Source organism: Babylonia areolata, chromosome 12 (assembly GCF_041734735.1).
Source record: "Babylonia areolata isolate BAREFJ2019XMU chromosome 12, ASM4173473v1, whole genome shotgun sequence".
Classification (NCBI taxonomy): domain Eukaryota; kingdom Metazoa; phylum Mollusca; class Gastropoda; order Neogastropoda; family Buccinidae; genus Babylonia; species Babylonia areolata.
Genome location: NC_134887.1, coordinates 41,876,762 through 41,904,432, shown reverse-complemented (window position 1 = coordinate 41,904,432; position 27,671 = coordinate 41,876,762). Strand labels below are relative to the sequence as shown.

Genomic DNA, 27,671 nt, shown 5'->3' with positions numbered 1-27,671 from the left:
AGGCCAGGCATGTGTGTAGTGTATGTGATGCAGAAGATAGGGATCAGGCTGCTCCCTTTGATGCCTAACTGCAACTAAATCTGAAACGTGTTTCCAGTCATGTATGTTTAGTCACTCTTCTCAATGAACAGTCAGTAATTTGCTTCTCTTTTTTCTTTTTTTCAAAGTACAAACAAAAGCTATAAAAATATTAAGGTTGATTTGTGAACACTATATAGAACAATATAAAATTTGGAATTTAGACTTGTGCTAGGATTTTGACCTATATCAAAAACTTTTGATATCTGTACAAACACATTTTCATGCAACATGCTTTCAAACTTTTCACAATTCAGCGTGGCTGGCAAGACGGGAAATGCATAGTTTGGGAAAATTGTGCACAGTGCATGCAGTCACTTGTAGCCAGTCAAAACTTGGGAGAAGGGCGAGAGCAGGATTCGAACCCACACCCTCGTGGACTCTCTGTATTGGCAGCTGAGTGTCTTAACCATTCTGCCACCTTCCTCCTCAAGGCCGGCAAAAAAGCTGTTGTGAAGTATACTGACGACATGAACAGTAGTGTGTGTTCATTGTTCTTCCAGGGTCAAACAATGACACTTTTGTATCATCGTGGCTATTACGCAATGTGTCACTTAATTCTGTTGTGTCAGACAGGCGCAATAGCTGAGTGGTTAAAGTGTTGGACTTTAAATCTGAGGGTCCTAGGTTCAAATCTCAGTAACGGCGCCAGGTGGGTAAATGGTGGAGGTTTTTCCAATCTCCCTGGTCAACATATATGCAGACCTGTTTGTGCCTGAACCCCTTCTTGTGTACACTGCAAGCATTTTAAAGATCCTGTAATCCATGTCAGCGTTCAGTGGCTTATGGAAACAAGAACATACCCAGCATGCACACCCCTGTAAACGGAGTATGGCTGCCTACATGGCGGGGTGAAAACGGTCATACATGTAAAAGCCCACTCGTATACATACGAGTGAACATGGGAGTTGCAGCCCAGGAACGAAGAAGAAGTTTGTGTCTACTTAAAAGAAAACAAAAAGAAAATGTTGTGCATACGTTTCTACTGTTGTGGATTGACGGCTGGGAGGAGACGGTTCAAACTTCATCATATCGTTTGTGGGATTTTTCAGCCTGTGGCCACCTCCTGGTCAGTTGATTGTCTTCATGTGCACTGAAATGGGAAGACTGGTACCCACAGTTGAGAGTTGAGAGTTATGTATTGTATCCTATTCTATTCTATTCCATTTTTTTCACAAAATTTGTCTGTGAAACTGGGCAGCTCTCTCCAAGGAGAGTGTGTCCTTACAGTGCGGTACCATCTGTATTTTGTTTTTGTTTTGTACCACCTTTATTTTGTTCTTTTATTTATTTCTGTCTGCAAGTGTAGTAACTCTTTCAGTCCCACAGCTACATGCGTGCTACACCTCCCCTGGACCTGCACTACATGCATGCTACACCTCCCCTGGACCTGCACTACATGCATGCTACACCTCCCCTAGACCTGCACTACATGAGTGCTACACCTCCCCTGGACCTGCACTACATGAGTGCTACACCTCCCCTAGACCTGCACTACATGAGTGCTACACCTCCCCTAGACCTGCACTACATGAGTGCTACACCTCCCCTGGACCTGCACTACATGCGTGCTACACCTCCCCTGGACCTGCACTACATGCATGCTACACCTCCCCTGGACCTGCACTACATGAGTGCTACACCTCCCCTAGACCTGCACTACATGAGTGCTACACCTCCCCTGGACCTGCACTACATGAGTGCTACACCTCCCCTAGACCTGCACTACATGAGTGCTACACCTCCCCTAGACCTGCACTACATGAGTGCTACACCTCCCCTGGACCTGCACTACATGAGTGCTACACCTCCCCTAGACCTGCACTACATGAGTGCTACACCTCCCCTGGACCTGCACTACATGCATGCTACACCTCCCCTGGACTTGCACTACATGAGTGCTACATCTCCCCTGGACCTGCACTACATGCGTGCTACACCTCCCCTGGACTTGCACTACATGAGTGCTACATCTCCCCTGGACCTGCACTACATGCGTGCTACACCTCCCCTAGACCTGCACTACATGCGTGCTACACCTCCCCTAGACCTGCACTACATGCGTGCTACACCTCCCCTAGACCTGCACTACATGCATGCTACACCTCCCCTGGACCTGCACTACATGAGGTCACTGCAACAAAAAACAGGGTGGTTCACTAAAACGGCTTGGTTTTTATGCTTCAAATATATGTAAGTGGTTCAGCCTAGAACACCAACCGTACCAAGCAAGAATAAAGTATTTTTTTAAATGTGTATTTGTAGGAGAATACTCATAGCTGGTGCACAGGGGAAGTAATCACGGTATGAGTCAACTCGTATCTGAAGTAGAATGAGTTAATTTTGTTTCTGATATCGGAGTGGATTTTTCTACAACCCCGTTGTGCTGTGTTTTGTTGTTGTTGTTGTTGTTTTTCAAACGTGCACAAAGACTTATCTGTTAAATTTTGCTGTTGCTCTCTGGCTATTAAGTCAAATGTTAACGACATGTTTAGTTGTGTAATGATGACTTTAACCTCAACTCCTGGATCAAAACGAGATAATTTGAATCATACACAGTATCTCTGAGACATATTTGGTGCTGGGATACTTTACAAAAGATTCAATATAGTTCAACCATTCTTTTTACTTGGGCAGTCAGCAATTTGCCCCCACCCCCACCCCCCACATGTATGCACTTCATGTGATCAGAATTACTGTGCAAAATAGATGGGATATTACTGGGTCTAGCAAAGAACTAGTCTTGAGTTGCGAAACCCTCTCAAAGCTACTTTGTATGTGTATTGCTGGAATTTAGTTGTTCTGTTTTCAAAATTGTTCCCGGTGAACAATAAAGAGTGGTAACTCTGTCCATGTACAAGGAACACAACTCAAGCCAGTGCTAAACTCTGTCCATGTACAAGGGACACAACTCAAGCCAGTGCTAAACTCTGTCCATGTACAAGGAACACAACTCAAGCCAGTGCTAAACTCTGTCCATGTACAAGGAACACAACTCAAGCCAGTGCTAAACTCTGTCCATGTACAAGGAACACAACTCAAGCCAGTGCTAAACTCTGTCCATGTACAAGGAACACAACTCAAGCCAATGCTAAACTCTGTCCATGTACAAGGAACACAACTCAAGCCAGTGCTAAACTCTGTCCATGTACAAGGAACACAACTCAAGCCAGTACTAAACTCTGTCCATGTACAAGGAACACAACTCTGCTAAACTCTGTCCATGTACAAGGAACACAACTCAAGCCAGTGCTAAACTCTGTCCATGTACAAGGAACACAACTCAAGCCAGTGCTAAACTCTGTCCATGTACAAGGGACACAACTCAAGCCAGTGCTGCTAATGTTGCTGATTCAGCTAGCGCACAGGTAAATAAAAGGTACATTGGAACAAACCCAGCCACTTCCTCAAAAGAAAGCTCCGGGTCTGTCCTTGTACCAGTTATATTATGACATTTCTATTCCTTGCACATGGTGTATGCAAGCATTATGACAGCAATACAGTTTTTTTAAGTTTTGTGACAATAAAAACCTGTATGAACACTGTAAAAGAGAAGTGCTGGCTAAATGCTACTGTCTGGCAATATCTTGAAGTCAAGGACTATTGTAAGATTTATTTCAAGGTTTAGGGGACAGCTGGCAGAATGATAGACTGCACTGCAGAGTGAGACTGACAACTGTGTGTGTGTGTGTGTGTGTGTGTGTGTGTGTGTGTGTGTGTGTGTGTGTGTACCCTACTCCATTTTCAGGGTAGTGCATGCTGGGTATGTTCTTGTTTTCATAACCCACCAAACTCTAGTATGGGTTAAAGGATCTTTAACGTGTACATTTCATCTCCTGCATGTGTATACACATGAAGGGGGGTTCAGGCATGAACTGGTATGCATGTCAGTTGATTCAAGCCATCAGAAAAATCTCCACCATTAACCCACCAGGTGCCGTGACAGAGATTCCAACCCAGGATCCTCAGACTGAAAGTCCAACCCAGGATCCTCAGACTGAAAGTCCAACCCAGGATCCTCAGACTGAAAGTCCAACCCAGGATCCTCAGATTGAAAGTCCAAACCAGGATCCTCAGACTGAAAGTCCAACCCAGGATCCTCAGATTGAAAGTCCAAACCAGGATCCTCAGATTGAAAGTCCAACCCAGGATCCTCAGATTGAAAGTCCAACCCAGGATCCTCAGATTGAAAGTCCAACCCAGGATCCTCAGATTGAAAGTCCAACCCAGGATCCTCAGATTGAAAGTCCAACCCAGGATCCTCAGATTGAAAGTCCAACCCAGGATCCTCAGACTGAAAGTCCAACCCAGGATCCTCAGATTGAAAGTCCAACCCAGGATCCTCAGACTGAAAGTCCAACCCAGGATCCTCAGACTGAAAGTCCAACCCAGGATCCTCAGACTGAAAGTCCAACCCAGGATCCTCAGATTGAAAGTCCAACCCAGGATCCTCAGACTGAAAGTCCAACCCAGGATCCTCAGATTGAAAGTCCAAACCAGGATCCTCAGATTGAAAGTCCAACCCAGGATCCTCAGACTGAAAGTCTAACAGCAGTGACATTAGTTCTGGTTTCCGACAGATATTACTGGACCCAGGAGATGGCCATGTTGCCTTACCGCACATTGTTCAGTCATTTCTGAGGAAAGAACCTTTCACAGATCATCAGTTCACAGCAGTTTCCAACAGTAGTGATGCTGTTCTTTTTTTTCAGATTCTGAGGTATTTTCGGCTCAAGTTCATTACATGCTTCCAGTGCTCTCTCTCATTTTCACTCTCTTCCTTTCTCTTCGTTCCAGTGCTTGCATACACCATGTGCCCTTGTATGTATTCACACACACCCCCCCCCCCCCACCCTGACCCTCCCTCCCCCACACACACTGTTGTAGTTGACGACAGAAGAGGAATGTGACATGTCAGCAGGGTGCAGGTTCATAACTGGTCAACTTGACACATGAGGAACTGCGATGTGTGGCACTGTTGGTGCAGTCTGATTCAAAAACTGTCGTCCCTGGAGAGTTCGATGCACATGGTGAAGCAGGAAGCCCAGATGAGATAGTTCATGTAGTTATACAGAGTTCAGAACAGGTTTAGGTTTTAAACCAGTGAGATAGTTCATGTAGTTATACAGAGCTCAGAAGCAGGTTTAGGTTTTAAACCAGTTTACATGCCTTGATATAGTTCATGTAGTTATACAGAGCTCAGAAGCAGGTTTAGGTTTTAAACCAGTTTACATGCCTTGCTTATATCACAGACTGACATAAGCTTACAGTTGGGCCAACAGCAAAGTGAGAGCTGTACGATCAATGGTCTCACCATAGCAATGGGAAGTCATTTACAGCTTAGTCTTTTGTGAAGGACTATGACTCTCAAACTAGGAGGCAAAATTGCACTGGCTCTTAATGCTGAAGCCCTGGTGTCTAGTTGGCCTTTGGGAACCATCCCAACACTGATTGTCCTAAAACCCTCTTGGCCGAGGAAGTGGGGATGTAACCTGGGCAAGATGCTCTTCACTATTATCAAATTCTAGCCCAGATAGTCAGGGCAACATTGCCTCCTCTTCTGTTCTGATGGTCATTGTTGGACACGGCTGACTATCATACATACATTCATGTCTCACCAATGCACAGGGAAGGATCACAATGGTGTTCAGTGGTGCCAGACCAAATGCTGTTTCCTGGGAAGAAAGTGTACAGATTTTTTCTTTCCCTTGCAACTCCCATGTTCACTTGCAGGCCGTAGAGTTGAGTTTATTGACCTGTTACCTACTGGCAAAACCCCTTAACTCTCTCTGGATGACGGAATGCGTGAGCATTCCAACATAAAATTATTAGGATTCGGACGACGGAATGGAATAGCATTTTCCAAAAATAAAAATCCATCACGCGCTGTACACGTCATTTTGTGATTAGCCAAGCAGAGTGCACTGTTCTGGGTCACCCCACAACGAATGCTATGATTGGCCAGCCTGTCATGTGTGGCCCGTCTCGCACACACACTGACAAAGTCACTGACCGGTCGCCTGCTTGCGTGCCAGCCTGATAGCAAGTGGCGTCTGAAGTGGGTTCTTCTCAAAATGTTGCGGAGCGAACAAGGCAGCGACGGCAACGTTTTAGTGTTGCCAAAGTACTTGAAATACTACAAACTGAAGGGTCGGACATTGAAGAGGTGGATGATGACAAAGAAGAAAGTGAATTAAGTGCAGAAAGTGAGCATGGGTATGGTGATTTGGGGTGAAAAATTGGCATCATTTTCTACATAAAGGCAAAACTGTAAAAATAAAATGAGAAATTTGATTTTTTTAATTTTTAATATATATATATGTAATAGCCCAACACATAATAAACCAGTTCTGAAAGTTTCATTTTCTTACTCTGTATTTTGAATTTTTTGTCATTTTTTCCCCCAAAACCTTACAAATGGGCTGTCTGTGGGGAAAATCAAGGGAGAAAACTTGCCGTCCCGAGTGAGTTAAGGTACTGTCGTTAGGGCTTGTGTCTTGGGTCCATGAAGGTTGCATTAATGGAGGGAGGGGTAAGTCCTGGGTCTGCTTGTGTCTTGGGTCCATGAAGGTTGCATTAATGGAGGGAGGGGTAAGTCCTGGGTCTGCTTGTGTCTTGGGTCCATGAAGGTTGCATTAACCAAGGGAGGGGTAGTTCCTGGGTCTGCTTGTGTCTTGGGTCCATGAAGGTTGCATTAACCAAGGGAGGGGTAAGTCCTGGGTCTGCTGGTGTCTTGGGTCCATGAAGGTTGCATTAATGGAGGGAGGGGTAAGTCCTGGGTCTGCTTGAATCTGTGAGTGGGCCTTTATGTACGTGGCCATTTTCACTCCACCATTTAAGCAGCCATACTCAGTTTTCTGGGGCTGCATGCTGTGTTTGCTCATATTTCCATAACCCGCCTGACACTGACATGAATGATGGGGTCTTTGATACGTGTATTTGATGTTCTGCGTGTGGATACATTCAAACGTGTTCAGGCGCTGGCAGGTTTGCACATAATCATGATAATGTTGATCTGGGAAGTCGACTGGAAACATCTTCAACCTTAGTTAACTAGACACGGCCTGGATTTGAACTCAGGACCCAAGGATTGCAAGCAGCACCTTTCAGTACTGAGACTGAAAAGCACTTTAAAAACGAATGAAAGACAGGGGTAAACAAAACGTGTGGAGAGGAAGAAAGAATGAAATGAAGGAAGAAATGAGATGAAAAAACAAAGAGAAAGAAACAGACAGCAAGCTGAAAGGGAAGAAGAATGAAGGACAAGATGCCAAAGTCAACAGAAAACAGACCAGTCAACAGAAAACAGACCAGTCAACAGAAAACAGACCTAAGTCAACAGAAAACAGACCAAAGTCAACAGAAAACAGACCAGTCAACAGAAAACTGACCTAAGTCAACAGAAAACAGACCAAAGTCAACAGAAAACAGACCTAAGTCAACAGAAAACAGACCAAAGTCAACAGAAAACAGACCAAAGTCAACAGAAAACAGACCAGTCAACAGAAAACAGACCAGTCAACAGAAAACAGACCAAAGTCAACAGAAAACAGACCAAAGTCAACAGAAAACAGACCAAAGTCAACAGAAAACAGACCAAAGTCAACAGAAAACAGACCAGTCAACAGAAAACAGACCAGTCAACAGAAAAGAGACTCACTGGTGTTCTGCTGCCGTCAGGCCCTGTGACGTAACTAGACCCTGCACACACACACACACACACACACACACATTCACAGAGACACACACACACACATCCACACACAAATATACACATGCACATATACAGACAAATATGGAGTAATTCACACAGTGGCACTTACAGAACTTTAAAATGAAGTAGGCTGCATAACACTTATGTAAAAATAATAATTACATGTGGAATCTTGCTTTCCAAAAATATGATTAGGAGCAGTCCAGAGCGCCTTGTGCATGAATGAATATGATTGTGTATTTAAGGAAAGAAAACCCAACAAAACAGCCGGAAAAGCCAAGTGATAAGCCCTATCATCCAAAGCACTGTGCAGTTGTAAAATAACAATTCTCTTCTCCATACACATGTGGATGTCCTGCAAATGCTCTTATTTCTAGACAATACTTGCTGGCTATTTTCATGTCTCCATAACCCAGCACATGCATGCACGTGCACGCACACACACACTTACTCACATACACATACTCACACACACGCATTTACTCACATATGCACATGTTGAGATATGCACACACACACACACACACACACACACACACACACACAGGCTTACACATGCATACTTGCAAAAGCACAAACACTCTGTCTTTTTTTGAGTGGCCAACAAACACATGCTGCAATCATCATCATCAGTACCATCACTGAATATGTGATATTGACAGAAAACATTATTCATCACCACCACATATCATCTAACTGTTGCAGTGTTCTGGTTGTGCATGATCTACACCATCAGTGTTCCCCAGATGCATACATACCATAGAAATGGCCAAAGTCTATCAGTGTTCCCCAGATTCATACATACCATAGAAATGGCCAAAGTCTATCAGTGTTCCCCAGATTCATACATACCATAGAAATGGCCAAAGTCTATCAGTGTTCCCCAGATTCATGCATACCACAGAAATGGCCAAAGTCTATCAGTGTTCCCCAGATTCATACATACCATAGAAATGGCCAAAGTCTATCAGTGTTCCCCAGATGCATACATACCATAGAAATGGCCAAAGTCTATCAGTGTTCCCCAGATTCATACATACCATAGAAATGGCCAAAGTCTATCAGTGTTCCCCAGATTCATACATACCATAGAAATGGCCAAAGTCTATCAGTGTTCCCCAGATTCATACATACCATAGAAATGGCCAAAGTCTATCAGTGTTCCCCAGATTCATACATACCATAGAAATGGCCGAAGTCTTTATGAGCTGAAACAAAAGAAAACAACCAGTGATATAAATCAATGACAGAAAAATAGAATTGAGTGGAAGAACTTACAGTGGCCTGCCCTATTTCACCTTGATGTGTTGATACTGATGTGTTTCTGTGTTCCACCTTAATGTGTATATACTGATGTGTTTCTGTGTTCCACCTTAATGTGTATATACTGATGTGTTTCTGTGTTCCACCTTAATGTGTATATACTGATGTGTTGCTGTGTTCCACCTTAATGTGTATATACTGATGTGTTTCTGTGTTCCACCTTAATGTGTATATACTGACGTGTTTCTGTGTTCCACCTTAATGTGTATATACTGATGTGTTTCCGTGTTCCACCTTAATGTGTATATACTGATGTGTTTCTGTGTTCCACCTTAATGTGTATATACTGATGTGTTTCTGTGTTCCACCTTAATGTGTATATACTGATGTGTTGCTGTGTTCCACCTTAATGTGTATATACTGATGTGTTTCTGTGTTCCACCTTAATGTGTATATACTGATGTGTTTCTGTGTATGACCTTGATGTGTTGATACTGGTGTGTTTCTGTGTTCCACCTTAATGTGTATATACTGATGTGTTGCTGTGTTCCACCTTAATGTGTATATACTGGTGTGTTTCTGTGTTCCACCTTAATGTGTATATACTGATGTGTTGCTGTGTTCCACCTTAATGTGTTGATACTGGTGTGTTTCTGTGTATCACCTTAATGTGTTGATACTGATGTGTTGCTGTATATCACCTTAATGTGTATATACTGCTGTGTTGCTGTGTTTCATCTTCATGTATATATACTGACGTGTTGCTGTTTCACCTTAAAGTGTTGATACTGGTATGTTGCTGTATTTCTCTTTAATGTGTTGATACTGCATGTCTTATCAAAGCTTTTGTATAAACACAGTAATGAATTACATGTTATATCTTTGTTGCTGGCTTTAAAACAAAAGAAGGAAGAAAGTTTTAATAAAAGAAACAAAGAATATAGAGACCACTACCCACCAGGTTTCCCATCCCCTGAGGTGAACTCTTGCTCAAAGTATTCCTGGAATCAACAACAGCACACAGTGACACATCAGAGCCTGCAATGGCAGATGCTACCAATAACACCAACATCAACCAATAATACCAACACCAACCAATTGTACAAACATCAACCAATAATACCAACATCAACCAATAATACAAACATCAACCAATAACACAAACATCAACCAATAATACCAACATCAACCAATCATACAAACATCAACCAATAACACAAACATCAACCAATAATACCAACATCAACCAATAATACAAACACAAACACCAACCAACAATACAAACATCAAACAATAATACAAACACCAACCAATAATACAAACATCAACCAATAACAGAAACACCAATCAATCCAATAATACAAACACCATAATGCAAACACCAACCAATAATGCAAACATCAACCAATCCAATAACACAAACATCAACCAATCATACACCAACCAGTCATACAAACACCAACCAGTCATACAAACACCAACCAATAATACAAACACCAACCAATAATACAAACATCAACCGACAATACGCCAACCAATAATACAAACATCAACCAATCATACAACCACCAACAAATCATACAAATACTAACAAATCATACAAACATCAACCAATCATACAACCACCAACAAATCATACAAATACTAACAAATCATACAAACATCAACCAATCATACACCAACCAATGCACCTCTACTGTTCCATTACGCAATTTCCAGAGCTAAAAAACGTTTTTTTTCCACACTTAATTCAGATCTGTGTGTGTGCATGCATGCGTTTAAATGTGTGTGTGTGTGTGTGTGTGTGTGTGTGTGTGTGCATGTGTGTGTGTTTTGCTTTGATTTTTGTTTCGTTGTGTGGAAACTGTTCTGTTTATTAAGAAAGGTACCTGACAGAAAGACCCCCAACCTATCCAACTCTATGTGTGTGTGTGTGTGTGTGTGTGTGTGCATGTGGGTGCACGCGCACGCGCATGTGTGTGTGTGTGGTGTGTGTATCTACGTGTATGTGTGTGTGTGTATCTGCATGTGTGTGTGCCTGTTAGTGTGCGTGTGTATGTGTGTGTGTGTGTGCATGTGTGTGTGAGTGTGTGTGTGTATGTGTATCTACGTGTGTGTGTGTGTATCTGCATATATTCATGCATGCGTGCGTGCACGTTTCTGTAAGGAAAAGGGGAAAAAAAGAGGGAGAAGAGATTACCGTGCCCACTCTGTTGATGGCCACAGTGAAGTAGGAGTTGGCCACGGCCGCATTGCGTGCCTCCAGGGGCCACAGTGTCTCACTGAAACACACACCTGCCCTAGTTTGGGATGTGTAGCCAGCTCACCGACAAACAAACGCCACACACACGCCACACACACACGCTCTAATTTTGGATGTGTGCTGACATACAAACTACGTATGCACACCATTAGACACAGGCACAGAGACACACACAGACACAGAAACACACAAAGAGATGCATGCACACACAGGCACACAGACACATACACACAAACATACACACAGAAGCACACACACACACACAGACATAGACACAGAGACACACACACAGACAGCGTACCTCAAAGTGTTGACAGTGGCGGAAGGGTTGAAGACGATTTCTGCTCCGTTGACTCCGTACATCATCCAGTTCTGGGGATGGTGACGTCCATAGCAGATGTTGATGGCAACCTTTCCTGCACATCCCAGAACAGTACTTAACAAAGCCAGCATCACAACTGTAGGCACAGACGAAATAACAATATAAACTGTTTTTATGAAACGCATACTGCAACTCAAATCGCTGTATGCACAAGACACTCACACTTCATGTACTGACACCTTGCACACTCGTAAACAGCTGTTCACACATAGACACAGTCTGTGATAAGTTGAGGGAATGCTTGACAATCTAAATTATTTGCTTGACAATCTAAATTATTTGCTTGACAAACTAAATTATTTGCTTGACAATCTAAATTATTTGCTTGACAAACTAAATTATTTGCTTGACAATCTAAATTATTTGTCTTTTGATTGATTTTACAATCACTCCAAGTTGAGGCATTACACAGATTGGATGGCAGCGAGTTCCAAACTTTTAGGGTCAGTGAAACTGAAACCACATTCCACAACTGACTTCACTTCACCGTTGGGAAGAACATTTTCACATACGTAATCAAAACACTTACTGACAAACAGTGCAGGTGGAATATAGGTAACAGCTCTTGTCATTCATGGAGGACATAGACAAATCAAATGTAGAGCAACATGGATTATCAAAATATCTGACCTGAATACACTTCATCCTCAAGTCATGAAGACAGAGCAGGACAGCAAAGCATGGAATGAATTTCATTTTTCTCACAATCAGGGCATCATCGACACAGACACAGCATTTTGTTAACACCACAGCAAAGCATGAAATGATTTTCATTTTTCTCACAATCAGGGCATCATCGACACAGACACAGCATTTTGTTAACACCACAGCAAAGCATTAAATGAATTTCATCTTTCTCACAATCAGGGCATCATCGACACAGACACAGCATTTTGTTACCACCACAGCAAAGCATTAAATGAATTTCATCTTTCTCACAATCAGGGCATCATCGACACAGACACAGCATTTTGTTAACACCACAGCAAAGCATTAAATGAATTTCATCTTTCTCACAATCAGGGCATCATCGACACAGACACAGCATTTTGTTAACACCACAGCAAAGCATTAAATGAATTTCATCTTTCTCACAATCAGGGCATAATCCACACAGACACAGCATTTTGTTAACACCACAGCAAAGCATTAAATGAATTTAATCTTTCTCACAATCAGGGCATCATTGACACAGACACAGCATTTTGTTAACACCACAGCAAAGCATTAAATGAATTTCATTTTTCTCACAATCATGGCATAATCCACACAGACACAGCATTTTGTTAACACCACAGCAAAGCATTAAATGAATTTCATTTTTCTCACAATCATGGCATAATCCACACAGACACAGCATTTTGTTAACACCACAGCAAAGCATTAAATAAATTTCATTTTTCTCACAATCAGGGCATCATCAACACAGACACAGCATTTTGTTAACACCACAGCAAAGCATTAAATGAATTTCATCTTTCTCACAATCAGGGCATCATCGACACAGACACAGCATTTTGTTAACACCACAGCAAAGCATGAAATGATTTTCATTTTTCTCACAATCAGGGCATCATCGACACAGACACAGCATTTTGTTAACACCACAGCAAAGCATTAAATGAATTTCATTTTTCTCACAATCAGGGCATAATCCACACAGACACAGCATTTTGTCAACTCCTCTGTTGTGAAATCTACAGCAATGGGCAATGTCTAAGTCACTGAGTCTTTTTTAGATGGACAGCGACAGTGAGAAATGGACAGAGAGAAGAACAGACACTAACAGAGTCACTGACCGAACTGTGTCTGGAAAACCTTGTGTCCAGTGTCCCCCTCCAGGTAATATGTAGACTGAAATCACATCATACACACACCTCCAGGTAATATGTAGACTGAAATCACATCATACACACACACCTCCAGGTAATATGTAGACTGAAATCACATCATACACACACCTCCAGGTAATATGTAGACTGAAATCACATCATACACACACACCTCCAGGTAATATGTCGACTGAAATCACATCATACACACACACCTCCAGGTAATATGTAGACTGAAATCACATCATACACACACACCTCCAGGTAATATGTCGACTGAAATCACATCATACACACACACCTCCAGGTAATATGTAGACTGAAATCACATCATACACACACACCTCCAGGTAATATTTATTGTGAAATCAAATCATACACAGAGTTTTTCATTACACTTTGCACACACACACCTCCATGTAATATGTAGACTGAAATCAAAACATGCACAGGATCTATTGTTAGACTTTGCACACACACACACACACACACACAGACACACACACACACATGCACACACACACACACACACACACAAACACACACACACACACAAGCGCATGAACACGCACACACATACACACATACCTCAATGTAACACATAGACTGAAATCATACCATGTACAGAATTTCTGGTAATACGTTTTACACACATACCTGTACATCCAATGCACAGACATACACAAACTAACAAATGCACACACACACACACACACACACACACACACACACACACATTGTGAGTGATTTTCTTCGTCTAATATCACTGATAGTGAAAAGACGCTAAACTAAAGAACAAACACACACACACACACAGTGCACACACACACGCACATGGACGCACACACATACACACACACACATTGAAAAGATACATCCATAAAACCGACTAAACTTGACTGTGTGGTCCCAGTCTTCCAAGTGAACACAAGGCCGGAGTCCGTCACAGGTGTTTCCCCACCTCATTCACAGGCTACAAGTCCTATGTTCACTCGTCAGATCTATGACGGGAACTTTTATTCTTATGACTACTTTTACCCTGCCATATAAGCAGCCATGCTCCACTTTGGGGTGTGTACGTAATAGGTATGTTTGTGCTTCCATGACACTCTAAACACTGACATGGATTAACCCTTTCGCTGCCAGGAAAATAAGATTTAAGTGAAATCTATTTGCCAGGGTTTTTTCACAAAAAACGAGTATACATTTTCTTTGTTCACGGAGAAAGACACATAAAAGTATTTATTTTCTGCAAGGTAAATGAATAATGAATAAAAAAATACATGGTATTTTCCCCATTTTATAAATTTTCATTGACATACTGTTGTTTTGAAATCAATGTTTTGTTTTTGTCACATTTTCAACTTGTTCATTACAAACATTAGTCAGGTAATTTGCACTAAAATATCATATTTTCTGGACAAATGGATAATACCTGCACACACAAATTATACTAGAACAACCCCAATAAACAATTAAAAAAAAAAAAAAAAGAGACACACAATGCACTGTGACTTCTCCAAGTGATGATATGGATGTTGGGCCATGCCTCCTCGGTCTCCATCCGCCTCCTTTTCACCCCTCTCTCACACAGTCACTTCATCCACTTCTCATCAGATTGTGTTGTCTGAGTGCCAAGAAAATCGCTCACATTGTGTCCTGCTAAAAATTTGGTCACTTTCTGTCATCTGCTACAGCTGTACAGCCAGCATCACTCACTGACAGTCGTATCTTGGCCAGTCCCTTCACTGGTCCTTTATTTTCCGTCAAATTGTCCTATAAAAATTCATCACGGTCTTCTCCTTCGAATTTACACTTCAATTCTTTCTGAGCATCAGCTAAAGAAAGCAATCTTGGTTGATGATCATGTCGTGAGCACGTTGTCCAACATTTTGTTGAGCGAGCGAGGAGAGGAGCCACGCAAACAATGCGACAGTAATCCAACCAAAACGTTCAAATGAAGGACTGCCTCATAACGTAGATGGGGTTTCTAGCTATGAATAGAATCTAGAAAGATTCTTCAAGCTAAAGCTACCAGTATTTTTGTCAACGAACTCAATGCAAGCCAGGGAAAAGTCAGAATATTTCGATGACAAGTTATCTCGTCATTGTGGCAGCGAAGCATACACACTTGCGCTGACGAGTTATCTCGTCATATAGGCAGCCTAGGGGTTAAGGGATCTTCAGACATGTGCATTTCATCTTCTGTATGTGTACACACAAGACCGGGTCCAGGACACATTTGCTGACCTGGGAGATCAATAAAAAAAATGTCCACCCTTTTGTATTTGTATTTCTTTTTATCACAACAGATTTCTCTGTGTGAAATTCAGGCTGCTCTCCCCAGGGAGAGCGCGTCGCTACACTACAGCGTCACCCATTTTTTTGTATTTTTTCCTGCGTGCAGTTTTATTTGTTTTTCCTATGGAAGTGGATTTTTCTACAGAATTTTGCCAGGAACAACCCTTTTGTTGCTGTGGGTTCTTTTACATGCGCTAAGTGCATGTTGCACACGGGACCTCAGTTTATTGTCTCATCCGAATGACTAGCGTCCAGACCACCACTCAAGATCGAGTGGAGGGGGAGAAAATATTGGCGGCTGAGCCATGATTCGAACAAGCGCGCTCAGATTCTCTTGCTTCCTAGGCGAACGCGTTAACTCTAGGCCATCACTCCACTTCAATTCTTTACTCACCACAACAGGTGCTGTGACCAGCGATTCAAACCCAGCAGCCTCAGATGTCAAGTCCAATGCTTTAACCACTTGGCTGCAGCATTTTGCCTCATTATCACTGATGAGTCAACACTTATTCCAGAACCAGAGTAAGGAACTTGTGGAAATACAGTGCACAGTCATACTGACCTCGTTGAAGTCGCCCGATCGAGGGATGTGGTTCTTGCGTGACTTGCCCAGTACAGCTCCGGTGTTGGAAATCACCACTGCAATCAGTCACACACACACACATACACACACACACACAAGCAAACACACAAGCAAACACACATACATACATACAACACACACACACATACACACACAAACACACATGCACAAAACACAAACACATTCAATGAAAAGTTTCAATACATAATCTATAACATCACTTCAACAATCACTCGAGTTAATTACCTGGCATTAATCAACAACCAATAATGGCTTCACTTTATGTGTCCATTACTTTACAGTTCAGTATGTGATTTATCAACTCAGTTTCAGTTTCAGTTTCAGTAGCTCAAGGAGGCGTCACTGCGTTCAGACAAATCCATATACGCTACACCACATCTGCCAAGCAGATGCCTGACCAGCAGTGTAACCCAACACGCTTAGTCAGGCCTTGAGATTTATCAACTGCATACATCAACAAGCATCAACAATTGAACACATACTTGATCAACCTGTTGATGGTAGTGTTATGACTGTGCACACAATTCGGATGGCTGGGAGGACAAATGATGCTATTATTAGCTTATGACATCACTGTGGTGCCACATCATCAATTCAAAACTTTTCTAAATCTCATATTCCCTGTTTCTGAATGTTTAGACAAAACAGGTATAAACAGGTTATTCCCATCTGAGTGTCTGGACTGGAGAGTTATTAAAACATGGTTATTTTGAAGAAAAAACAAACAAACTTAACTCACAACCATGGGTGATGATCAATACAGATTTTTTTTTTTAATAACAGTAACAGCATAAACTCCCAAATTTAATATTTCGGAGATGGACAGGTTGTGTAATAGTTATTTTTCTTCATTCACAGGTTGAAACTCCAATGTTCACTCATATGCTTGAGTGTGCTTTCACATGTAGGACTGTTTTTTACCCAACCATGAAGGCAGCCAAGGTTTGCATGCTGGGTATGTTCATGTTTCCATTACCCACTGAACAGTCATGGATTATGGGATCTTTAAGTTTTGAACTTGGTCTTCTAGTTGCATAGACGCACAACCGAGGTTTAGGCACAAACTGGTCTGCACTTCTGTTCACTGGGAGACTTGAAAAATCTTCTTGCTTAACCCAGGTGCCATGACCCAGCCTTGTAGGCTGAAAATTACGGTAAATGAATTTTAAATCAAGTTGTTTACAGCCCAGCGGACTGCAGAGGGTCCATTTCAGGGCTGAAATCCTGTCAGTTCTTAACAGGGGGATGGTCCATAACTCCACATGGGAGGAGGTTTTGTTAGAGGACAGAGGGGTGGAGGGAGTGAAGTGCAGGATTTGACCCAGAACTCTCATACTGAAAGCTCAAAGCTTTAACCACTTGGCTGCTGCCCTTAACCCAGATGTCACAACTAGGATTCGAACCTAGGACCATCAGACTGAAGACCCACAATGTTGACACACAACAGTCACCGACCTGCAGTGTTGGCCAGAATGTCACCGTGAACCTCGTCGCGTTCCAATATCGGTGAAATGATCACCATGTTGTACTTCCGAGCCATCTGTCCACACACAAAACCACAGCTCACCATTTATGACACGCTCTCCCTTCTGCCAGCAAAACAGAATCACCAATAAGGTTAGGCGTCCATTATGACAACGATTCTGTGTCCCCTCCATCCTTCCCCAACTGTCAGACCTCAATGAGCAGAGTGAAATAATGATAACAATAACAATAATAATGATAATGATGATGATCATAATAATAATAATTGTAATAACGACAATCATCGTCATCAAAAAAGTATTCATATTGCGCTGAATCTTCTGCTCAGACAATTCAAAGTGTTTCCACACCGGACAATCACACTCATACATGACTCTGAATCAGAGGAAAGAAATACACATCTGGATCGTCCCAGCTGGTCACGCCTCACGAGCCATCATGCCTGGTGCCCCAGCCTGCATGTGGAATGCCCTGACTGAGCACACACACACACACCAGGAGCCAGGAGCACACACACACACACATACACACACACACACACACACACACACCAGGAGCCAGGAGCACACACACACACACATACACACACACACACACACACACACCAGGAGCCAGGAGCACACAAACACACACACACACACGCACCAGGAGCCAGGAGCACACACACACACACACACACACACACACACACCAGGAGCCAGGAGCACACACACACACACACACCAGGAGCACACACACACACACACACACACACACCAGGAGCCAGGAGCACACACACACACACACACCAGGAGCACACACACACACACACACACACACACACCAGGAACCAGGAGCACACACACACACACACACCAGGAACCAGGAGCACACACACACACACACACCAGGAACCAGGAGCACACACACACACACACCAGGAGCCAGGAGCACACACACACACACACACACACACACACACACCAGGAACCAGGAGCACACACACACACACACACACACACACACCAGGAGCCAGGAGCACACACACACACACACACACACACACCAGGAACCAGGAGCACACACACACACACACACACACCAGGAGCCAGGAGCGCACACACACACACACACACACACCAGGAACCAGGAGCACACACACACACACACACACACACCAGGAACCAGGAGCACACACACACACACACACACACACACACACACACACACCAGGGACCAGAAGCACAAACAGTCAACAGCCAGACAGCTTTCATCAGTATCCACCGCACCACACACAACCAGGCTCCTTTTGCTATATTGTGTGGTAACTGAAAAATTGCCAGGGAAACAATTTCAGACGCACACACATGCGCGCACACAAATGCATGCACACACACACACACACACACACACAAATGCACGCACATACAAATGCACACACACACACACACACACACACACACATACACACGCACATATGCATGCATACACACTCAAAAATCAAAATAGAGTCACTTAAACTGGCTTACTGTTGTGTGCGCACAAGAGCCAAAAAGTGATAGCTCTTCTTCTTCTGCAACTGTGGACTGCAACCCCCATGTTCACTCCATGAACAAGTGTGTGACTGCTTTTACCCCACCATGTAAGCAGCCATACACCATATTCAGAGGCATGTATGCTTGGTACATTGTTTCCATAACCCACTGAATGCTGACATATGTAAGAAGGTCTTTACTGTGCATAATTGATCTTTAGCACCTGTATACCCCTGAAAGGGGGATCAGACACTAGCAGGTCTGTACACCTGTGTACACATGAAAGGGGGATCAGACACTAGCAGGTCTGTACACCTGTGTACACATGAAAGGGGGATCAGACACTAGCAGGTCTGTACACCTGTGTACACATGAAAGGGGGATCAGACACTAGCAGGTCTGTACACCTGTGTACACATGAAAGGGGGATCAGACACTAGCAGGTCTGTACACCTGTGTACACACCAAAGGGGGATCAGGCACTAGCAGGTCTGTACACCTGTATACACACCAAAGGGGGAACAGGCACTAGCAGGTCTGTACACCTGTCAACCTAGCAGTTTGGAAAAATCTCCACCATTAACCCACCAGGAGCCATCACAAAGGCATTCTTCTTCTTCTTCGTTCCTGGGCTGCAACCTCCATGTTCACTCATTTATTACACGAGTGGGCTTTTATGTGCAAGACCATTTTTACCCCGCCATGTAGGCAGCCATACTCCAGTTTCAGGGGTACACAGGCATTCAAACCCCAGAATATTCTATCAAAAGTCCAGTGCTTTAACCACTTAGCTGTTGCTCCAATTCAAAACAGTGCCCGTGACAACTCAGCCTACCTCTTGCAGCAGCTTGGTGGTGGGACCGTCCTCTGCGGACTCTGCGAACTGGGTCCATGGGAATTTCTCTCGAGTGCAAAACGCAAATGGCATGGCTGCACAAAACACACAAGTAAAGACATACACCTCACTGATTTTGCTGTTGAAAGGCTGAAAATACAATTACTGGAGGGAGAAAAATCTAAATACTAATTGGTGACTGGCATCATGATCTGCAATGTCACCATCTTATCTCTGACAAGCACATGCACACACTCACATTACACACATGCAAGCACTCATATAAAAAGACGTTAAGTTCACACACAGTCAGCGTTGGGATGGTTCCCAAAGGCCAACTAGCCCCCAAGGCTACAGCATTAAAGAGACATTAAACTGCACAAGTGGACACTACCCTATATTATACTTAGACTGGTAGTCCTGTACAGCATTAAATAGACATTAAACTTCACAAGAGGACACTACCCTATATTATCCTTAGACTGGTAGTCCTGTACAGCATTAAATAGACATTAAACTTCACAAGAGGACACTACCCTATATTATCCTTAGACTGGTAGTCCTGTACAGCATTAAATAGACATTAAACTTCACAAGAGGACACTACCCTATATTATACTTAGACTGGTAGTCCTGTACAGCATTAAATAGACATTAAACCTCACAAGAGGACACTACCCTATATTATACTTAGACTGGTAGTCCTGTACAGCATTAAATAGACATTAAACTTCACAAGAGGACACTACCCTATATTATCCTTAGACTGGTAGTCCTGTACAGCATTAAATAGACATTAAACTTCACAAGAGGACACTACCCTATATTATACTTAGACTGGTAGTCCTGTATCAGTTCCTCTCAAGACAAGAACAAGAACAAAAACTTTAATCTCCAGACCTCTGGCCCCTAGAAAGAGGTCAAAAGTACACAATATGGTGATCACGTAGCGACAACACAATGTAAAATACATACTAACTTAAACCTGTAGAACAAAAGTGCTGAAGGCAAAAGACCTGAGAGAGACTCACAACAAAAACAACAATAATAATGATCTGATGTGATGTAATGTGATGTGATGTGATGTAATGTGATGTAATATGATGTGATGTGATGTAATGTGATGTAATGTGATGTAATATGTGATGTGATATAACAACTAACAACAATAATGATGATCTGATGTGATGTGATGTAATATGATGTGATGTGATGTGATGTAATGTGATGTAATATGTGATGTGATATAACAACTAATAACAATAATAATAATGCATCACCGACACAGAAAATTTTATATAAGCACTATACGATACATTCAGCTGTCAGACAATGCACAACAACAATAACAGGATACAATCTGATGGCTGAAGCTGGAATTAAAGGAGAATGTGTAATGTTGTGAGTATAAGCACGTGCTTACATGTACAAGCATGCCTTTGCACAAGCACCTGTATAAAATTATACCCTATGAGAGCTCCTTTATCAAACCTGTATAAAATTCTACCCTATGAGAGGCTCCTTTATCAAAGGCGTAAAGATGGGCACAACAGCCAAGTGGTTAAAGCACTGAACTTTCCATCTGTGGGTGCTGGGTTCAGATCCAAGTCAAGATGCCTCATGGGTCAAGGAGTAGAGGTTTTTCCGATCTCCCAGGTCAACAGATGTGCACACCTGTTTGTGCCTGAACCCTCTTCACCTGTTCATGCTTTTAAAAGATCAAATGTGCATGTAAAACATCCTTTGATCCATGTCACGGTTATGGAAAGAAGAACAAATAAACGCTGCATGCATATCCCCCAAAGTGAAGTGCAGCTTCCTATACGGCAGGGTAAAAATGATCATACGCTAGCCAGGATTCAAACCACATACCTCACAGACACATGGGTTGCTCTACCACTCTGGCTACTGTACCTATCCCTTTTTAACCCCTTGACTGCAACTGATGTGTATGATCATCAGTGATGGGCTGTCCCCTCACTGAGATGAGACAGAGCTTACAGGTCAGGCTGTCCCTTGCCTTCCTTTGTCCTGGGATTGCCTAACTTTTGATCAGCAAAATCAACAACACCCCTGATAAGTACGGTAAAGTTCGGTCTATAAGCCGCAACTTTTTCTCCCAGCTTCAGCCTCTGCGGCTTATACAATGATGTGGCTTATCTGAGGATTTTAACGATCCTGGGAGTGTCACGTTCTCGTCTATTCTTAGCTGGGTGTCGAGTGGGAAACCTGGATGACAAGTGGTGAAAAGTTCATCACCAAAACTGGCCGTTTACGACAAGCAAGCTTTGCTGAAGTCTGTCACTGGATCCTGACAGCATGGAGAAAAGTAAAGCAGTCCACTATTATCAATGGATTTCGTAAGGCTGGACTGTGTGCTGCAGCAGACGACGGTGCAACGAACCAGCAGCGACTTCCACCTTGCGTTCATGTTCATCAAGTGAAAGCAAGGCTGAAGTCAGTGGAGGAAGCTGTGCTGGTTCTCTTCAACTCGGACACTGAAGGCAAAGATTTCAGTGGATTCAGTGAGCAGGACGATGTAGAATGAATGTGACTATCCCTAAATTATGGATCTTATTTTTGTTGTGGTTTTGTGTGTGTGTGTGTGTGTGTGTGTGTGTGTGTGTGTGGCACTAGTAGTATATTCGCTTGCTTTTCTTTGAGTTGTTTCCGCTTGTGTTTACTTCATAACCTACAGTATTGTCAGCTTTTCCGTAGTATCAGTATGTGTTTCAGTACCAGTAATAAGTGCGGTTTATAAGCCAGTGCAGCTTATGTGTGTATGAAGTTCAATTTATAATTCATAATGCCTGCATTCAGAACAGTGGCTTTTGGACACTGCCTGTCAAAGGGTTAATCATAATGCCTGCATTCAGAACAGTGGCTTTTTGACACTGCCAGTCAAAGGGTTAATCATAATGCCTGCATTCAGAAGTGACTTTTGGACACTGCCAGTCAAAGGGTTAATCATAATGCCTGCATTCAGAACAGTGACTTTTGGACACTGCCAGTCAAAGGGTTAATCATAATGCCTGCATTCAGAACAGTGGTTTTTGGACACTGGCAGTCAAAGGGTTAATCATAATGCCTGCATTCAGAACAGTGACTTTTTGACACTGCCAGTCAAAGGGTTAATCATAATGCCTGCATTCAGAACAGTGGCTTTTGGACACTGCCAGTCAAAGGGTTAATCATAATGCCTGCATTCAGAACAGTGGCTTTTGGACACTGCCAGTCAAAGGGTTAATCATAATGCCTGCATTCAGAACAGTGGTTTTGACACCGCCAGCTGTTACATCGCCACTCACTCCAGGCCTCCTGCATGCACAGAATGTTGACTCCACACAGTGCTGCCGCTTCTACCATCTCCGTGATGCGTCTGTGTAGCGCCTCTCTCTGCACACAACACACATGTCTGTGTCTTTTCATGTCTGTGCACAACACATTACAGTGTCTCTTCATGTGTGTACATGCAACACATCTTTCCCTAATCATTGGCCTGCTGCAGACCTCAAACATTTCTCAGTCTGTTACTCACTGCTACACTCCACATCCCGCTATAAAGACCCCACTCCACATTTCACAATCTGACACATATACACCACAAGCAACACATCCTTTCCATGTAATCATGGATCTGCTACAGACCCAAAACTACATTTCTCAGTCTGTTACACATAATACTCCACATCCTATTATATAGACCCTGAACCACATTTCACAATCTGTTAACACATATAAACCACATCCCACTATATATATATATATATATATATATATATATATATATATATATATATATATATATATACATACCCCTAACTACAGTTACACCATGTCCCACTTAGCAGACCCCAAACTATATTCCACAATCTGTTTACACATATACACCACACTGCACTAATATAGACCCCAAACTACATTCCATTACCTATCTACACAGTTACACTACATCCTGCTATATAGAACTAAACTATATTTTACCATCTGTTCACAGATATACACCACATCCCACTTAAAAGACCCCAAAATACATTTCACAATCTGTTTACACATGTGCACAGCATTCTACCAGGCTAAAAATAATGGTGTTAATGTATCTGTGGAGTGATGGTGGTGTGGAGTGAAGGTGTTGAGGTGTTGAGGAGTGGAGGTGTTGAGGAGTGGAGGTGTTGAGGTGTTGAGGAGTGGAGGTGTTGAGGAGTGGAGGTGTTGAGGAGTGGAGGTGTTGAGGAGTGGAGGTGTTGAGGAATGGAGGTGTGAGGTGTTGAGGAGTGGAGGTGTTGAGGAGTGGAGGTGTTGAGGAGTGGAGGTGTTGAGGAATTGAGGTGTTGAGGAGTGGAGGTGTTGAGGAGTGGAGGTGTTGTTGAGTGAAGGTGTTGAGGAGTGAGGGTGTTGAAGGTGTTGTTGAGTGAAGGTGTTGAGGAGTGAGGGTGCTGAAGGTGTTGTTGAGTGAAGGTGTTGAGGAGTGAGGGTGTTGAAGGTGTTGTTGAGTGAAGGTGTTGAGGAGTGAGGGTGTTGAAGGTGTTGTGGAGTGGAGGTGTTGAGGAGTGGAGGTGTTGAGGAGTGAAGGTGTTGAGGAGTGGAGGTGTTGAGGAGTGAAGGTGTTGTGGAGTGAAGGTGTTGAGGAGTGGAGGTGTTGAGGAGTGGAGGTGTTGTTGAGTGGAGGTGTTGAGGAGTGGAGGTGTTGAGGAGTGGAGGTGTTGTGGAGTGAAGGTGTTGTGGAGTGGAGGTGTTGTGGAGTGGAGGTGTTGAGGTGTTGTGGAGTGGAGGTGTTGAGGAGTGGAGGTGTTGTGAAGTGGAGGTGTTGAGGAGTGGAGGTGTTGAGGAGTGGAGGTGTTGAGGTGTTGAGGAGTGGAGGTGTTGAGGAGTGGAGGTGTGGAGGTGTTGAGGAGTGGAGGTGTTGTGGAGTGGAGGTGTTGTGGAGTGAAGGTGTTGAGGAGTGAAGGTGTTGTGAAGTGGAGGTGTTGAGGAGTGGAGGTGTTGTGGTGTGGAGGTGTTGAGGAGTGGAGGTGTTGTGGAGTGAAGGTGTTGTGAAGTGGAGGTGTTGAGGAGTGGAGGTGTTGTGAAGGGGAGGTGTTGAGGTGTTGAGGAGTGGAGGTGTTGAGGAGTGGAGGTGTTGTGAAGTGGAGGTGTTGAGGAGTGGAGGTGTTGTGGAGTGAAGGTGTTGTGGAGTGGAGGTGTTGAGGAGTGGAGGTGTTGAGGAGTGGAGGTGTTGAGGTGTTGAGGAGTGGAGGTGTTGAGGAGTGGAGGTGTTGAGGAGTGGAGGTGTTGTGAAGGGGAGGTGTTGCGGTGTTGAGGAGTGGAGGTGTTGAGGAGTGGAGGTGTTGTGGAGTGAAGGTGTTGAGGAGTGGAGGTGTTGAGGAGTGGAGGTGTTGTGAAGTGGAGGTGTTGAGGAGTGGAGGTGTTGAGGAGTGAAGGTGTTGAGGAGTGAAGGTGTTGTGAAGTGGAGGTGTTGAGGAGTGAAGGTGTTGTGAAGTGGAGGTGTTGAGGAGTGATGGTGTTGAGGAGTGGAGGTGTTGTGGAGTGGAGGTGTTGAGGAGTGAAGGTGTTGTGAAGTGAAGGTGTTGAGGAGTGAAGGTGTTGTGAAGTGGAGGTGTTGAGGAGTGGAGGTGTTGAGGAGTGAAGATGTTGAGGAGTGAGGGTGTTGTGGAGTGAAGGTGTTGAGGAGCACATCAATGGAGCAAAACAACAACAAAAAAGTATAAAATAATAATAATTAAAAAAAAAACCTGAAAGATTTCACAAGTGACAAAAAAATCAATATGGACACAGACAACAGGTTGCAACACCTCTCTTCCACAGACTAGACAAGCACACACAACAAAATAATTGTTAATGAAATCATATAATTCATACAAACAATAGAACGATACTTTATATGTCATGTGTGTGTGTGTGTGTGTGTGTGCGCGTGCGTGCGTGCGTGTGCGTGTGTGCGCGCATGCTGTTGTTGTTAAACAAATTTGTCATACCTGTTCAGTGATGGAGGCTGTTGTTAAAATACAGACTGCTATCATAAAACAAACCCATTACACCTGTTCAGTAATGGAGGCTGTTGTTAAAATGGAGGCTCCTATTGTTAAACAAACTCCATATGCCTGTATAGTGATGGAGGCTGCTCTCGTTAAACAAACGATAAACAAACTCCATATACCTGTTCAGTGATGAAGGCTGCTACTGTCAAACAAACTCATCACACCTGTTCGATGACGGAGGCTGCTATTGTCAAACACACTCCATATACCTGTAAAGTGAAACAAACTCATCACACCTGTTCGATGATGGAGGCTGTGGTCGGAGCCACAATGCGGTTCTGGATGGCACCTACACGCACGACGCGTGCGGCCCGTGTGTCCTCGCGTCTGGCATCGAAAGCGAAGGCCTGCAGCTCAAAGTCCCTCTCCTGTGCCAGGGCCTGCGCCTTCTCCGGAACATCCAGCTTCCTGCAGACAGGGACACAACAAGGTGTGGGGCTACTGTGTGGGTGGGGTGGTGTGGTGTGTGGTGTGGTGTGGTTTGGTGTGGTGTGGGGTGGGGTGGTGTGGGGTGGTGTGGTGTGGGGTGGGGTGGTGTGGGGTGGGGTGGGGTGGTGTGGTGTGGGGTGGTGTGGTGTGGTGTGGGGTGGTGTGGTGTGGGGTCAGTTTGGGTGGTAGTGCAGTGTGGTGTGGAGTTAGGTGGTGTGTTATGGTATGGTGTGGTGTGATGCAGGGTCGGTTTGGGTGGTAGTGCAGTGTGATGTGGAGTTAAGTGGTGTGATATGGTGTGGTGTGGTGTGGTGTAGGGTCGGTTTGGGTGGTAGTGCAGTGTGATGTGGAGTTAAGTGGTGTGATATGGTGTGGTGTGGTGTGGTGCAGGGTCGGTTTGGGTGGTAGTGCAGTGTGATGTGGTGTGATATGGTGTGGTGTGGTGTGGTATGGTGTGTGACGTGTGTCAGGTGGTGTGGTGTGGATTCATTTGGGTGGTGTGGTGTGGTGTGGTGTGGGGTGGGTTTGGGTGGTAGCACAGTGTGATGTGGTGTGGGGTGGTGTTTGATGTGGTGTGGTATGTGGTGGGGTGTGATGTGATGTGGTGTTGGTATGGTGTGTGACGTGTATCAGGTGGTGTGGATATTGGTGGTGTGGTGTGGTGTGGGGTGTGATGTGATGTGGTATTGGGTGGTGTGATATGTTGTGATGTTAGTATGGTGTGTGATGTGTGTCAGGTGGTGTGGTGTGGGGGTGGTGTGGGATGGTGTGTGATGTGATGTGATGTGGGGTTGGGTGGTGTGGTATGGCGTGTGTCAGGTGGTGTGGTTAAACCACACTACCCCACACCACACTGCATTAAACCACACTACCCCACACCACACCACACCACACAGCATTAAACCACCCTACCCCACACCATCAGAGGAGGAA

The 27,671-nt window shown here is 43.7% G+C and overlaps 1 protein-coding gene across 1 annotated transcript in view; it reads right to left on the bottom strand.

The window, feature by feature from the left end:
- LOC143288637 (beta-ureidopropionase-like) overlaps nucleotides 1–27,671 on the bottom strand; it is a 49,170-nt gene that overhangs the window by 20,263 nt on the left and 1,236 nt on the right. The window contains exons 2-12 of the mRNA XM_076597300.1: nucleotides 26,546–26,717; nucleotides 23,580–23,667; nucleotides 20,272–20,366; nucleotides 17,893–17,977; nucleotides 16,396–16,472; nucleotides 13,500–13,554; nucleotides 11,620–11,734; nucleotides 11,256–11,337; nucleotides 10,014–10,056; nucleotides 8,974–9,000; nucleotides 7,739–7,779 (exon numbers count right to left, since the gene is read on the bottom strand). Coding sequence (XP_076453415.1) covers nucleotides 7,739–7,779; nucleotides 8,974–9,000; nucleotides 10,014–10,056; nucleotides 11,256–11,337; nucleotides 11,620–11,734; nucleotides 13,500–13,554; nucleotides 16,396–16,472; nucleotides 17,893–17,977; nucleotides 20,272–20,366; nucleotides 23,580–23,667; nucleotides 26,546–26,717 — 880 coding nt within the window. The remainder of the gene's footprint in view (nucleotides 1–7,738; nucleotides 7,780–8,973; nucleotides 9,001–10,013; nucleotides 10,057–11,255; nucleotides 11,338–11,619; nucleotides 11,735–13,499; nucleotides 13,555–16,395; nucleotides 16,473–17,892; nucleotides 17,978–20,271; nucleotides 20,367–23,579; nucleotides 23,668–26,545; nucleotides 26,718–27,671) is intronic.